The 15,539-nt window shown below is 43.5% G+C and overlaps 1 protein-coding gene across 1 annotated transcript in view; it reads left to right on the top strand.

The window, feature by feature from the left end:
- Window positions 1–15,539, top strand: part of Mboat1 (membrane bound O-acyltransferase domain containing 1) — a 98,287-nt gene that overhangs the window by 57,056 nt on the left and 25,692 nt on the right. Inside the window, exons 4-5 of the mRNA XM_041632999.1 lie at window positions 2,596–2,691; window positions 14,578–14,633. Of these exons, the coding sequence (XP_041488933.1) occupies window positions 2,596–2,691; window positions 14,578–14,633 (152 nt within the window). The remainder of the gene's footprint in view (window positions 1–2,595; window positions 2,692–14,577; window positions 14,634–15,539) is intronic.

Raw genomic sequence — 15,539 nt, 5'->3', positions numbered from 1 at the left:
AAGGGCTGGAATGCTCAGGGTTCCAGAGAGTTGGGGAAGCAGATGTCCATGTGGATAATTTTAATTTATTAGTGTTCTATACTAGAAGAATGCAAGCAGCTGAGCACTGTTTTATGCTGGGCTTGGGAAACAAAGGTGGTGTAATAGATAGGATGCTCTAGAGAAGCAAGATCAATAGAATATGCGTATATATCCAGACATGATGGTGTATGCCTTTAATCCCAGCACTTGGAAGGCAGAAACAGAGGCAAGTAGATCTATGAGTTCCAGATGAACCTAGTCTACATAGAGTGAGATCCAGGCCAGCCACAGTTACAAAGTTACATGGTGAGACCCTGCATAAACACACACACACACACACACACACACACACACACACACACACACACACATTGGGGAGAAAGAGAGGAAGACAGACAGACATACACATGTAATAAAGGGGCTTTATTAGATTGACTTAAATGATAGCGGCTGAGTAGCACAACAGTGGCTATCTGCTGGGAAGGCAGAGAACCTTGTAGTTACTTAGTCCAGGAATTTAGACATCTCAGACGTCATAATCTGTCACCGAAGCTCCTTGGGTACTGAGCCCAGTGGAAGGCTGGAGAAGCTGCTGTCTCATGATAGCTGTCCATGCTCAGAAATGAGTAGCTAGGACTGGAGAGATGGCTCAGCAGGTAAGAGCACTGGCTGCTTTCCCAGAGGACCTAGGTTCAATGCCCAACACCCACGTGGTGGCTCACACCTGTCTGTAATGTCAGTTTTAGAGGATCTGATGCCCTCTTTTGGCCTCTGTGGTGACTGTGCACACTTGGTGCATTCACTTGGTGAATGTAGACAAAACATTCATACATATAAAGTGAGATTAGCAAATCTATAAAGAAAAGAAAGAACAAAAGTAGGTGTACACACGCTGCTTTCTCCATGGCCTTTTTATCTGTGTACCTGTTGGAATTGCCACCCACACTGAGGGCTAATCTTTTCCTGGAAATACCCTCACAGATATATTCAAATGTTTATTTTCTCAGAAGTTTTAAATCCGGCCAGGTCAATGACCAAGATCAAGCAGGGAGGATGTCTGAGCAAGTGATAGTGGAGAGGGAGCATTGGAGCTGAGCCTTGCCTGAGAACTGGGCAGTTTCCAGATGAGCTGTAGGATGGAGGAAGGAGTAGCAGGCAATAGGAGGGTCATATAGAACGGCATCTGGTCTGAAAACAAGATGCGGTTGTGGACCATGGGAAGGCCAGTGTAACCGAGAATCAAATGGACATGGACCACAGCTGGAGATGATGCAGTTGTGTGCCGTGGGCAGGCCAATGTCATCGAGGATCAAGTGGACATGGACCACAGCTGGAGATGAGCTTACAGTAGTGGAGGAGAGCTCAGAGTGGGATGCCCCTTGCTCGCTGTGTTCAGGGGTTCTAATTTGACTTGATAGGTTCATTGAACCCTTTAAAGAAAGTACTGCTTATATTTGTATAATTAACACAGAGTAGGTGGATTTGGCTAACAAGCATTAAGGGACATTGGTGCTTCCATGGAACGTACAGTCAAGAAAGGGAGACAGTACCTCATCAGAGTGTCTTAGTCTGCTTAGGCTGGCAACAAAGTACTCTATCTAAGATAGCTAGATGACTTATAAAAGACAGAAATTAGTCTGTCATATCTCTGGAGGACAAAGGCCAGATTCTAGGGACTTCTGGTGAGCATCTGACTTCTTATAGTCCTTTATGAGAAAGCTCTCTGGATATCCCTCTGGCTTTCCCAGATTTGCCTCAAATTTCCTATGTGCCTGAGGATGCCTTTGAACTTCTAATCCTCCTGCCTGAACCCCTTGTGTGCTGGGATTATAGTTATGTGCCACCACAATGGGCACAGAAGTATTCCTTTTATAAAGGTGCTGATCCCAATCACTAGGGCTCTAGCCTTATGATGTAATCATCTCCCAAAAGCCTCAGCACCTGATACCATCACAATAGAGGTTAGGGATTTTGACATACACATTTGGGGGCATTCTTTCCATTGTACATATTATCATATGTATTTAAAATTGCAAGTTGGTAAGAATACATATATGTAAATGTCTCTCAGTGTGCATGCCACAGGGTGTATCGCTAGTTCATATGTCATATCACCTGTGCCGTATCTCTGACAAACACAGGGGAGTTTCTCAGGAATAATTGGAAATAGATGTCTGAGGTGTGGTAGGGAGTCATGAGCATATGATAGAGAGATGTGTTTAGTGGCACTCACCATATAAACGTAATGGTTTGCGCTGAGAAGGAGACCAAGAATATGCCCACGTGTACCTGGTGCCAATTAAACCAGAAGAGCTAGAGGGAAAACGCAGGGGTTTGCAGTTTGTAAAGCTGTTCCAGTTGAAATCTTTTGCTACCAAAGCTGTAGTCAGGGGAGGAAAGGATGAAGGACCCGGAGGAGTAGAAAGGGAGATGGGATGGACTAGGATGTAGCTGGGACGTTCAAGGCTTTGTGACCAGTCACTTGCAGAGGGTGAGAGAAAGGACTAAGAGAACATTGACTGAGCACCTTACTGTCACACACATTAATCGGGTCCCCTGTGTTTTGTGTTTCAGGTATTCCTTTTTTGTAGCCATGGGATACCTTACGATATGCCACATCAGCCGGATATACATCTTCCACTATGGAATCCTCACTACAGATTTTTCTGGGTGAGTATTTTAATTGGAGAGGGACATGTCTGACCGATGACTAAGTCTCTCAGGGTCTGTAAACACTAAGTACAGGTTAAGGATTATCATGACCAGCTAAATCACTGTGAGATTCTGTGCTAATGAGGATGAGGTTAAAAATTTACCTGTTCTATACAACTGCTATCTCTCCATTGTGAGGAGGTCAGAGGAACCTCGTCCCCTCCCATTTTCTTTAGTATTATTTGAACCCTGTTGGGTGTGTGATTATTGCTTGTCTGCAGCCGCTTTTGTACTACAATGACAGGGTAGAGTAGTTATACATAGGGCCCACAAAACCTAAAGTATTTACTCAGTTTCCTGTCGTAGTTAGGGTTTTTATTGCTGTGATAAAACACCGTGACCAAAAGAAGTCGGGACAGGAATTCAAGCAGGGCAGGGACCTGGAGGCAGGAACTGATGCTAAAGCCATAGAGGAATGCTGCTTACTGGCTTGCTCAACATGGCTTGCTCGGCCTGCTTTCTTATAGAACCCAGGATTACCAGCCCAGGAGTGGTATCACTCATAAGGGACTGGACCCTCCAATATCAATCAGTAATTAAGAAAATGCCCTGCAGCTGGGTATTATGGAGATATTCCCTTAATCAATGTTCCCTCCTCTCAGATGACTTTAGCTTGTGTCAAATTTATGTAAAACTTCCTAGCACACTTCCTTTATGTATTTCACCTCTTTAAGAGATCTTTAAATGTATGTGTGTATGTGTGTCTATCTGTCTGTTTATGTTTATGCAACTTGAATGCCGTACTGGTAGAAGCCAAAAGAGGACATTGGATCCAGAGCTGGAATTAGAGATGGATGTTCCCCAGAGAAACTGATCTTGGGTCCTCTGGAAGAGCAGGAAGCATTTTAACCACTGAGTCATCTCCCTAGCCCCCTGCATTTCATCTCTTACTAGTTAATAATATGTTGTTGCTGATAAACAGGTGGTACCCTGAAGCTTTTTAGCATCCTTTGGCTGTATGAAACCCATGATTCTACTTCCAGATCCTCTTGACTTCTGTCAACTACAAGGGAAGTCCCTGGTAGAGCTGGTACCAATCAGTGATTTGGTGGGTCACCCCTCTCCGCATTGGCCCTCTGGTACAGTCCATGCTAATTCTACATCACGGCACTGCGGAGACAGAACAGTCAGTAAAGTAAATAAAGCAGTTGCCTGTAAGCATGAGGAACTGACTTTGAGCCTCAGAACTCACATAGAAAAACAAGTATGGTGACACATACATGTGATTCCAGTGTGGAGAAACAGAGACAGGTGGATTCCTGGGCTCACTGGCCAGTCAGCGTAGCCTGCTTGGAGAGTTCCAGGCCATGAGAGACCCTGTCTCAAATAACAAGAATAGCAACTGAGGAACAACACCCATGGTGGTTCTCGGACTTCCACAGTGCATGTGAACCTGCACGCACACACACACACACACACACACACACACACACACACACACACACCTCTCTATGTATATACATCTATCTGTCTATCTATCTATCTATCTATCTATCTATCTATCTATCATCTGTCTATTCTATCTATATACATACACACATACTACATACCTCTATATATACACACATACCTCTTTCTCTTTCTCTCCACACACACACACACACACACACACACACACACACACACACACACACACCCCTTTCTATATATGTTCATATTAGTTCAAGCACAGCCTCTTATGACCCTTGTGGAATGAAGGTAGTGTTGTTCCTGGTGACTGATGTCATCTGATAGGAATTCCCCAGGAACTAGGCTCTGTCCCCCACAAGCAGCATGGATCAGGAGAACCTGACTTCTCTCCTCTAGCTAGATTGTTTCCCATTCAGTGAATCTTTGCTAAATAGACCTTTCCCTAAGGGAGAAATACATAAATCCATATGACTCATAATGAGTAGATATGCCACCAACTGTGAGGTGGTTAACAAGATTAATTAAAAAGAGGGTTATTTCATTGATGACAAATAAAGTTAAGAGCTGGGACTGGCCGAAATGTCTGAAATCAATGGTGCTTGTGCTGTACATAGCCATAAGGAACGTGGTGATGCCCTTGATCTAATCAGTCGTGGTGATGGTCAAGAGCCATTGTCAACCTGACTAGATTTAGAATCACCTAGGAGATTGGTGAGGTACACTTCTTGACTTGTCTATGAGGGTATTTCTGGGGAAAGAACTGGTGGGCTAGGATCCACCCTGAATCTGCAACAGCTCCTGTCTCCAGGTTCCTTGTCTGTTTGAGTTCCTGTTCTGACTTGATGATGAGCAGATATGGAAGTATAAGCCAAATAAACCCTTTCCTCCCCAACTTGTGTTTGGTCATGGTGTTTTGTTGCAGCAATAGAAACCCTAACAAAGTCAGAGCCTGGAATTCAGATGCCGGAAGGGAGAAGATGGGTGTTCCAGCACAGAACTAGAAGACTGACTGTATAATACCTCCATCCATGAGGACAGGAATTCTTCACTTATGCCCCTGATTCTCAACACCCTCACGCACATATCCAAAAAGAAAAAGTTGTCTGGGCGTCTGTTAACCCAATCAAGTTGGCACATAAAGTTAATCATCTCAGCTTCTAAAGAAGCTGATTATATATACATTTATCTATAAATGTGTGGGCATAGGTGTGTATGTGTATTTATAAATAAATAAGAATATATATATATATATATATATATATATATATATATATATATATGAGAGATAGTAGTTTGTCCAAAACCAGGTTGGGGACTTTGGGAAGCCACTGAAGGAAGTTTAGTATATAAAGATAATCGCTGTTGAATTAAATGTGGATGAGGCTGCTGGGAACATTAAAGAACACTGCAGATATCAAGGATTCTTTGCCTAGATTGCTTTCAGGCACCTTTTGTTTTGTTTCGTGTTTCCTCCCTGATTTCATGCTAGAGGAAATAGAGGAAATGACCCTAGAGATCAGGTCATTTATGCAAGGGGGTCATTGTAGCGGGGGGGGGGGGACGACCTACACTCCAAGCAGAGGCCTTGCTCCTGTATCAAAGGTTCTTGCATCCATTATTCACAGACAGACTGAGAGCCATGTATATAGCAGGAAGAAATTGACAGACGTGCGCACAGCTGCAGAATGGATGTGTTCTCATATGTCTCGATCACATAGGAAGCTATCGTGTAGCCAGGGTCATGTCCAAGGTTAGCTGTCCTTCCCAAACTTGTGTCCACCCAGCCCCAAGCTGTGCCCTCATTTCTAAACTGCATCTTTCCAGATGCAATCAGTTAAGTTGAGGTGACCCTGGCTTAAATTACGAGTTTCCGATGCAGTCTGACAGGTCTTCGTATAAAGGTCTGGATAGATAGACTCAAGCCACACCTAGAAGTAAGATGACTGTGTGCAGAAGATGGGGGTAGGGCTTAGGTGTGTCACTGGAGTCCAGTCATGTTGTCAACTAGCAGAAGCCAGGAAGAAGTGTGGGGCAGATTGCCCTCTGAGCTTCCAGAAGGAACCACCACCATTTATGTGCATGTGATTAGCCTTAGTCTTCTGTTGTCTGGGACCATGGATTTTTTTTTTAATTTATTTATTTATTAAGGATTTCTGCCTCGTCCCCACAACCGCTTCCCATTTCCCTCCCCCTCCCCCGATCAAGTCCCCCTCCCTCATCTGCTCGAAGAGCAATCAGGGTTCCCTGACCTGTGGGAAGCCCAAGGACTGCCCACCTCTATCCAGGTCTCGTAAGGTGTGCATTCAAACTGCCTAGGCTCCCACAAAGCCAGTACGTGCAGTAGGGTCAAAAACCCACTGCAATTGTTCTTGAATTCTCAGTATTCCTCATTGTCTGCTATGTTCAGCTAGTCCGGATTTATCCCATGCTTTTTCAGACCTAGGCCAGCTGGCCTTGGTGAGATCCCAATAAAGAGAACTCAAGTTTTGTTTGAAGCCATCCAGCATGAAGCAGTTTGTCATAGCAGCTTCAAGCAGCTCATACACTTTGATTCTCTGTCTTTGGATGGCTCAAGACACATCTCTCATTCATGTCTTAGTCTTGTTATGCCTCCTCCTCCATTTGCTTCATCAGCACCATGAAGCTTTCTCCTTTTCTCTTTCCTTTTCTTCTTTTCTTTCTCCCACCCCTCACCCTTAGACTGGCCTCTTCTCTATAGCATAAGCTGGGCTTCAACTCTCAGTTCAGCCTCTCAAATGTATGCTGGGTTTATGGGTATGTATCATGCACCTCGCATCTTTTGCATTATTTTTAGCAAGGTCAAAATCACGGAAAGTTTCCAGAACGGAAAGGTCAAGGCATTTGGGGAAAGCAGTCACGTGCTTGCACAGCTGATGCCGTGTTTGCTGACAGGGAAGGTGCAAACCAGCTCCGATCTTCCTCACTCTCTGAATTGGGTGATTCCCTCAAGTGGTGTTTATTTAGTGGCTTTTTTTTTTTTAAATTTTCTGTAAGAAGTCTCTGGAGGTTACCTGCAGTGGTACTGCGGAGTATTCAGCTCGCATGGACGTGCTTAGGGAGCAGATTTAAAGAAGGCGAGCCTACTACTTGAAAGTTGTATGTGACTTATTTTTCTGATAGCTGAGTGGCCATGCTATCCAATATGTGTATTGTTATTTTAAAACAAAAATGACAGACATAAACCCATCTTCCTGGCCAATGTTAGTCATTATAAATGGAGTGGTATCCCCACCCTAAAATTGGCAAGGGGCTTCAATCACAGGCTGACAACAGTTACAGGGGACCTTCACCAACACTGATTCTTTAAAAATTATTATTATTGCTTTTTAAATATTAAAAATATTTTATTTTATTCAATCTATATGTGTGTACGTGGCACGACACCCAGGTTAGAAGTCAGAGGATAATTTGTGTGAGTCAGTTCTCTCCTTCCACCATGTGAGTCCTGAGGATTGAACTCAGGTCATCAGCCTTGGTGGCAGTCACCTTTATTGGCTGAACCATTTTACTGGCCCTTCTTTCTATAAGCATGCAGCAGCCACAGGCTTTCTTTCAGAACGAATTGACTTCACCTAGCTCTTTCTATCCACTGAAAGGCGCTGTTGAGGATTTTGCCAAGAAGTATTGTTTCAAAGTGGCATTTGGTGTCACAAATCACCCTGACGTGGGAGGGTCTAAACTTTGAGGACATAGGCACATCTTAGTTCTTAACGCTCTTCATTGCACCTTTAGTATAAGAACACAGACAGGCGTTTAGTGGGCTTGGGGTGATTAGCATTTGTGTCTGAACATATACCGATCTCTTTAATTTGGGAAAACATACACACTTGAACTTTAGGTTGTTCCAGGACTTGAAAATTTATTTATCACTCAAAAGTAATCAAATAAAAAAAAACTAAAAAAAAAAAAAGTAATCAAGTTTCCGTAGGCTGGCCCAGTAAGGAAAACACACAAGATACACTTTTGCCAGTACTACAAATGCAATTTAAATCGATACATGTATTAATAGCTGTGGCTGTCTTCATGTTTTCTCTCTGAATGTGGGTTACAGAAGGCATTTTGTGGGTTGCAATCCCTTTGCGGTTGCATATCAGATATCCTGCATATCGGATGTTCACATTATGATTCATAACAGTAGCAAAATTACAGCTATGTAGTAGCAATGAAATAACTGTATGGTTGGGGGTTACCACAACATGAGGAACTGTATTAAAGGGTCGCAGCATTAGGAAGGTTGAGAACCACTGCATTAGAATATGCACCCCTCTTCCTGGTGGAGCTCAGCAATTGTAGTAATGCCGATTGTGTGTGTGTGTGTGTGTGTGTGTCTGTGTGTGTGTGTGTGTGTGTCTGTGTGTCTGTGTGTGTGTGGTGAATTGGTTTTTTATTTTCTTCACTCACAGAAGGGTACAAATGAAGTTATGTTTTCTGAGGGTGGCAGCCAGAACTCTGACTTCTTCTTTTCCAGTCCAGGCCAGATCCAGGCAGATGATTTCTCCCTCGTGTTGGCAATTTAGGCCACCAAGTATTTTTGAAAACATGGAAAGAGGCCTTGCACACGCTGCCGGTGGGAGTATAAATACATATTACCCTCCTGGAAGGCAGTTTTCCCACACATCTCAAGAAAGAATGTTTTCAAGTTCATATGTTATAATAGGCTAAATTGTTAGGAATTGAATCACTGTGAGGAAATAAAATATATTCATGGGGATTTTTAAAGCTATTTTCGTTAATAGTGAAAAACTGGAAGAATCCTAAATGGTCTAAAAAATGTGGACAATTAAATCAAATGGCTAGATTAATGCTGCCCCTGAGAATGAAGTTTTTACGCCAGGTGTAATGGCTCACATCTGTAATCCCAGTACTTGGGAGGTTAAGGGAGGAGGATTGTTCTGAGGTGGAGGCCAGAGTGAGCTGCACATTGAGACCCTATCTCAAAGAAAAAAAAAAGACAGAGAGGAAGAGGAAAATGTTTTTAAAGCATAGGAGATGAATCTGTGCCAAGCTTCCATTTCTTTCTCTGAATGTGGGTTTCTATAGAGGAGTGGGAAGACATAATGAAAACATAGGACAGCTTCTCCCAGAGGGGCCATTACTGGTGACTTTATATTTGTTTTATGAATAGTGTCATGAATACTCCTGGAATGTTATTTAATATATTTGAATGCATAGTGCAGGATCATGGAGATTCATAGTTGGCATTTGGACCAGCCACCATTTGTGTTCCCTGCTATATCTTAGGGGTGCACAATAGAACTATAATTGTGGTCCCTCTCCTGGTGGTGGCCATTTGCCCTGTTGCCTCCAGGTAGTGTTTTCCTCTGTTGCTTTATGACATCTGGCACCCCATCTGACCTTCAGCCCAGTCAATTTCCGTATAATCGCGTTCTGTGATTTGGAAAGAGAATACATATGCAAAAAGATTTCAAGGTTGGCTTTTTTTTTTTTTGTCACATTTTTCCCCTTCCGGCTCTGGCTAGGTTTTCAGTCTTTAGAAGAGTCACTTAGAGTTTAATTCTGCAGACAAAAGTTATGCCATGTCCCTTTGTCCTGTGCCCTGTTGAAATGGGAAATGGTGACTATGTTTTTGGTCAGTGCCAACAATAGAGCTTAACGCTTTGAAAAAAGTGGTGTGTGTGTGTGTGTGTGTGTGTGTGTGTGTGTGTGTCTGTGTGTGTGTGGTGTGGTGGTTGGAAATTGTCACTGTATCATTCTTATGTCTCAAACTTATATTCACCTGCTTGTTTTGTCTTACTTCATTTCTGTGCTTCTATTTCTATTTTTCACTCATATTTCTTTATCCAGATTAGATTAATCATCTCAAGTTCAAGAAGACAAAGTATGGTTTTACTTGCTTTTTGTTTTAATCAGGGCAAAAAACAATGTCAGAAAGGGAAGATGGCCCCCTCCCCTTGATTTCAGAGGCTTCTCAGGTCCAAGGGCACAGCAGGACATCGATGAGGGTGTGCGAATCTAAGGATGTGGCTGATGGGGAGAAATCGGAGCACGGCTCAGGTTCAGCAGCCTCGCTGTGCTGCGGAAGGACTACGGTTGCATGAGGGAACCATCTGTGTATCTCCTACTGTGTCTGTGCTTGCAGTGTGTGTTCAGATAGCCTCCCACAGACACACCAGAGGCTAGCCTCATCTAGAAAACCCCTCATGGCCACACCAGAGGCTAGCCTCATCTAGAAAACCCCTCATGGCCACACCAGAGGCCAGCCTCATCTAGAAAACCCCTCACGGCCACACCAGAGGCTAGCCTCATCTAGAAAACCCTTCACGGCCACACCAGAGGCTAGCCACCACATCTTTTATGCTGAGCTTTGAATTTTGGGCACCAATGAGCATGAATACCAATCATAAGACAACAGTGTACCTTAGACTATTTTATTTGATTGAAATACTGTATATGTGGGACTTACATTTTTAATTTGAAGCTTCTAAGGATTCAATTCCCAAGTCTCATCACCTGATAGAACCTCTGTTTAGATTGGGTAGATCTCAGTTCACATTTGGAAACAGTCGTAGCTAAAGAGTAGTGGGTGTGGGGTGGCTCTGTGAGGGACAGTTTGGTGCCATCCTGTCACTCTTGCAGATTCTAGTCTTAAGGGTTCAGGACCACGTTTCCTTGTGGTGAACAGGTTCTGGTTCTAGTGTGTGGGCTTTAGACATTTTAGGAGCACATAACTCGTTTACATGAATTGCCTACTTTCTCGTGTGTAGTACACATGCGTGTGTGACTGTATGGATGTGGGTACACACGTGTATGAAGATGGATGTATACAGCTGTGTACTTGTATGTTGAGGTCAAAGGTTGAGGCTGAGTGTCTGTCTTGATCATTTCCACCTTATATATTGAGGCAGGATCTTCTGTGTGAACCAAAAGCTTACCAATTTGACTGTCATGACTGACTGGCTTGCTCCAGGGCTTCCAATTCTGCCTCCCAAGTCCTGGGATTTCAGGCAGGCCACCATGTGCACTTAGCATTTATGTGGGTGCTGGGGATCCAAACTCTGGTTTTCATGCTCACCCAGAAAGTGCTTTACCCACTGCTGAGCCATCTCTTCATCCCTGAGGTGTTTTGTGTGTGTGTGTGTGAGTGTGTGTGCATATGTGTGTAAGTTGTTAGGGACTTCTTTAGATATTTCAAATAGAAACACCATCTGTTGAGACTATAAAACAGATAATGTATAAGATTAATATGTATACATATTGCTAGATGACATTTAACCCACAGCTGTCTCTTCTTCACCCCACCCCCACCCCAGAATTACATCTTCTCTAAGGCATGGCAACAGTGTGCTGTTTGCATATTCCAGTGGTAGAGTGTTCTAATTAGTATTCATTGACTTGGCTGAGTGCTCCAGCAGTACATCCTGCAGTAGTCAGCTTCCTTGAGAAGCCCATACTTAAATGGAAACAGAGGTACGGGAGATTACTCAGGTGAGACATTTTTCCTCCTCCCAAACAGGGAAGATACTAATGGGGGCAGATAGGGTCTTGAATGTGACAGACATTTAAGCCAGGCTTAGCAGCATAGGCCTATAATTCCAGCTGCTTAGGAGACTGAAGCAGGAGAGTCATAGGTTCAAGGCCTGCCTGGGCTTTGTAGTAAGTTCAAAGCAAACCTGAGCGCCTAAATGAAACTCTGAAGAAAGGACTGAGGATAGAGCTCAGTGATAGAGTGCTTCCCTAGCATACAGGAGACCTTGGCTTGAATCCCTGCTACTGAGAGAGAAAAAGAGAGGGGAGAAGTGAGGGAGAGAGGGAGGACAGAGATGTTTGTGCATATTAGACTATTAAATGTTTAGGCAATGGAGTACACTTAGTGTAGTCATTGGTAAGTGAAAACAAATATATTTTTACAGAGATGTAGGTCTAGGCTAATTCCATAATATTTTATCACTTTATTGATACGTGTGTGCTCAGACACCGCATATGTGTGGGCTATGTTGGGCACAGAGCTTTACACGGTTTGCACATAGGATGTGCACACAAAATGTGGCACACATTTAAAAATATATGCTGGGATTTGCATAGAAAGCCTGACTCTGAGCATTTTCAGGCTTCCAGAAGAAAGCAAAGGAAGACAGAACGGCATTGGAAAGAAAACTATGGTACTTTGAAGGCCATATTTAGAAACCACCTTGAATGCAGTGTTTATATATAGAGAACCTCTTTTGGGAAAGATAGCTCTCAGCCTTTGGTTGCACGTTCTGGGTCAGAGGTCTTGTTGAACATCAAGAGGGTGAGCGACAAAGACACATGGATGTATATGACCAAGTTGGTCTTCTAGAAACTCTCAGGTAGCCCTTTTGATGAGGACCCAAACCATGGTGTTCATTTATTTTTCAACATAAAAGAGCATGGCATGGCTTGCTGCCCTAGAGTGGCTGACCTGATTACCTTCTTGTTGGCTGTAGGTATTGTCACCTGTTCTGAGCGCGCACAGACGCCCGCCCTGCTTCTAGGCAGATCTACCTCCATTTTCCCTAGCACAACATTATGTTGTTTTACGTCCTGCCTATTGGCTATTGGACTTCCACAAACACAATGTGAGATACAGGAGGATTTCAAAGAGTCATCGCTATTTTTGTGAGCCGTCTCTCCTGCTCTGTTCCCCTTTTTATTCCGTCTGCTGCTCTAGCCCATGCTACCGCGCTCTCTGCATTTCGGGTGAATCTTCTCTCTTTAGTTAAACCTTTTGAAGTGCGCTCACAGACACAGCCAAAGTGTGCTTCATTAATTTCCTATGTGTTTCTTAATCAAATGAAGTTGATGATCAAAATTAACCGCCACGTACTGTCACTCGCAGTGTGTAAGGGTGTTGATTTCTCTCTATCCATGCAAACACTTGTCATTGCCTGTCATTTTGATTACAGCTGTACTGGTGCTTGGAAATGGTACCTCTTTGTGATTCCCACTTGAATTTCTGTGCCTGCTAATTCCTAACAGCCATCTTTTCATGTACTTACTATCCATTTACAGACGCACCCACCACACACACAGACACACCGACACACACGAGAGTTATTTGTTGAGACTCTGTGGCTGCCTTTAAATTGAACTGTCTGTTATTAAGTAATAAAAGATATTATTTACAAATATTTCATTCATTTTTTTTACTTTGAAGCACAAAAAATTGATGTATTTCTTTTTTTGTGACAGGGTCTCTCTAAGTAACCCAGGTTAGCCCCCCAACTCCTGATCTTCCTGCCTTAGCTTCCTGAGTGATAGGATTACAGGCATGTACTATATACAGCTGAAAGCTAAAATGACGATTCTTAACCCTCATCCAGCTATCCTAGCTTTTTTGGCTTAAGTGCCATTTGTAGGTAAGTTTTGATTTGGGGCTCTTGTGAGACTCCGTCATCTGAGCATGACATGGCTATTGCTGTTTTTAAAATAGAGAAGCTGCAATTATTCCCATGAGCCCCTCACATAAGTGAGCCCACTAAGTGTGTGAGGTTCTTCACAAGATGACTCTTAAAGTCCATGGGGTCTCACACCTTCTCAAGGATATAAAAACAGTCAAGATTTACAAGGGGAGGTGGGGGCAGAGTCCTCTTCAGTACAGTCGCTGCCCAGAAGGTGCCCATGTTCCTGTCGCTAACTCTTCACCTATGCATCTATGCTAAATTCCGGTTCTCCAAGCTAGACTGGAGTGGACTCATTTCTTTTGGATTTCACTGGTGCCCTATCTGGGAAGAACAGGAGTTTGCGCATGTCCCCCAGGAAAGGTCTCACCGCAGTGGCTGTCTTTACTAATTTAAGACTGCTGTTGTGTGTGTGTGTGTGTGTTTTAACAAATTGCTTGTTTTTCCCCAGATGTACTTTACAAATATATCTTACTATGCGTGCAGGCCAGATTTGCCTTTAACAGAGCAAAGCAGATTGCAGCAGACATGGATGAAGACACCAGGAACAGCCCTGTGTCTGTTAACATTGCAAGCGTGATTTGAGAAATGTGTCCCTGGGTAATTTTGTCATGATTTGAACATCCCAGAGTGCGCGTATACAAACAGAACCGGTCTAGCCTACCAACCATCTAAACTATATGGGCTGGCTCCTAGGCTAGCAACCTGTCAAAGAACATTCCATCCTGCTGACCCTCCCTCAGGCCTTTTCATGATGCAATGTTTGTTGACCCGGTCATGTGAAGGTCTCATGTAGGCTGTTCTCTGGTGTTGATACTGCCTTTGCCAACTGAGATGGTCTGGGTTGTCCTGGCGAGCACTATGCTGTCCACATATGTAAAGCAACTTGCAAGGGGGATAAAAATGGAATATGTTAGAGTCTTTGTTTCTGCATTGGATTTGGTAAACGGCAAGGGGAAAACCACCGTGCAGAGAGATAGAAGTTTCTTTCCCCTTTTTTTGAACCAGTTTCCACTTTCTGTCCTCTTTCTAGGCCTCTGATGATTGTCACTCAGAAGATCACAGCCTTGGCTTTCCAAATTCACGATGGTGAGAAACAGTCTTCCTTTTGGCTCTCAGAGCCATCCAGGTGTCCGGTACTCCCATACGTCCATCACACGCAGTCCAAGATTTACGTGAGCGCTGGCAGGCCTTGTTCTCTCTTGTTCACAGTTTCCAGGCCTCCGTAGTCACACCCTTCTGCTTTCCCAGCCTTCACTCCCCATTTTTTTTTTTAAATTGAATCCACAGTCCACATTCACTAAAGTGTTTGCTCCAAGAACAGTGAGGTTTCTGTTTACATTTTAAAGTTAATTCATGATGCCCTCTGACCTTTTCCAAATTTATTAAGACAACGGCTTCCTTTCTGCTTTGATTTCATCTCTGAAAAACTTAGAGGGCAATAAAAAATGTAACAGCATTGGCTGGGTAATCAGTTTTTAATGCTACGGTTTTTAGCCCCCTGGGGGAGGTGTGTGCTTGGAAAAATTGTTTGATAAGATTAGCCTGACCTATAAAAAGCTGAGAGAAGGAAGAGTCTTTTGCTTGTGTAAAACTGAACACTTTTTTCTATTAGGTTTTTCCTAACAATGGTCAGAGCACACGATTTCCATCAGTAGAGTGGTTTTTTTCAGGGAAGGGAGGATGATTCTAATACAGGGTTAAGGGGTTCAATGGGCAGGTGCCCTGTGGGTTTGTGTTGTGCTCAGGACGATCTCCACTGTTGACATGTCTTTATAGTAGCCAGGCTGAGAAGATTTCTCTCCAACAACTAGTGTCCTTGTTTTACTTAAAGCATGGGAACAGACCATGTTTCATTTGACCCCGTGTATTTCATTCATCCTTGGGGCTTTAGCTACTCTGCATAGAACTGGGCCATTCCGCAGCAAGAATGGGGTGTCCGTAGAGTCACCAACCATCCTGGTTTTCCCAGGACCCAGACACATCCCAAAATGC

Source organism: Microtus oregoni, unplaced genomic scaffold, assembly GCF_018167655.1.
Source record: "Microtus oregoni isolate MIOR12 unplaced genomic scaffold, Mior012 000042F_ref0000377, whole genome shotgun sequence".
Classification (NCBI taxonomy): Eukaryota; Metazoa; Chordata; class Mammalia; order Rodentia; family Cricetidae; genus Microtus; species Microtus oregoni.
The sequence above is the reverse complement of the archived record's forward strand: the minus strand, read 5'-3'. Positions and strand labels throughout refer to the sequence as shown.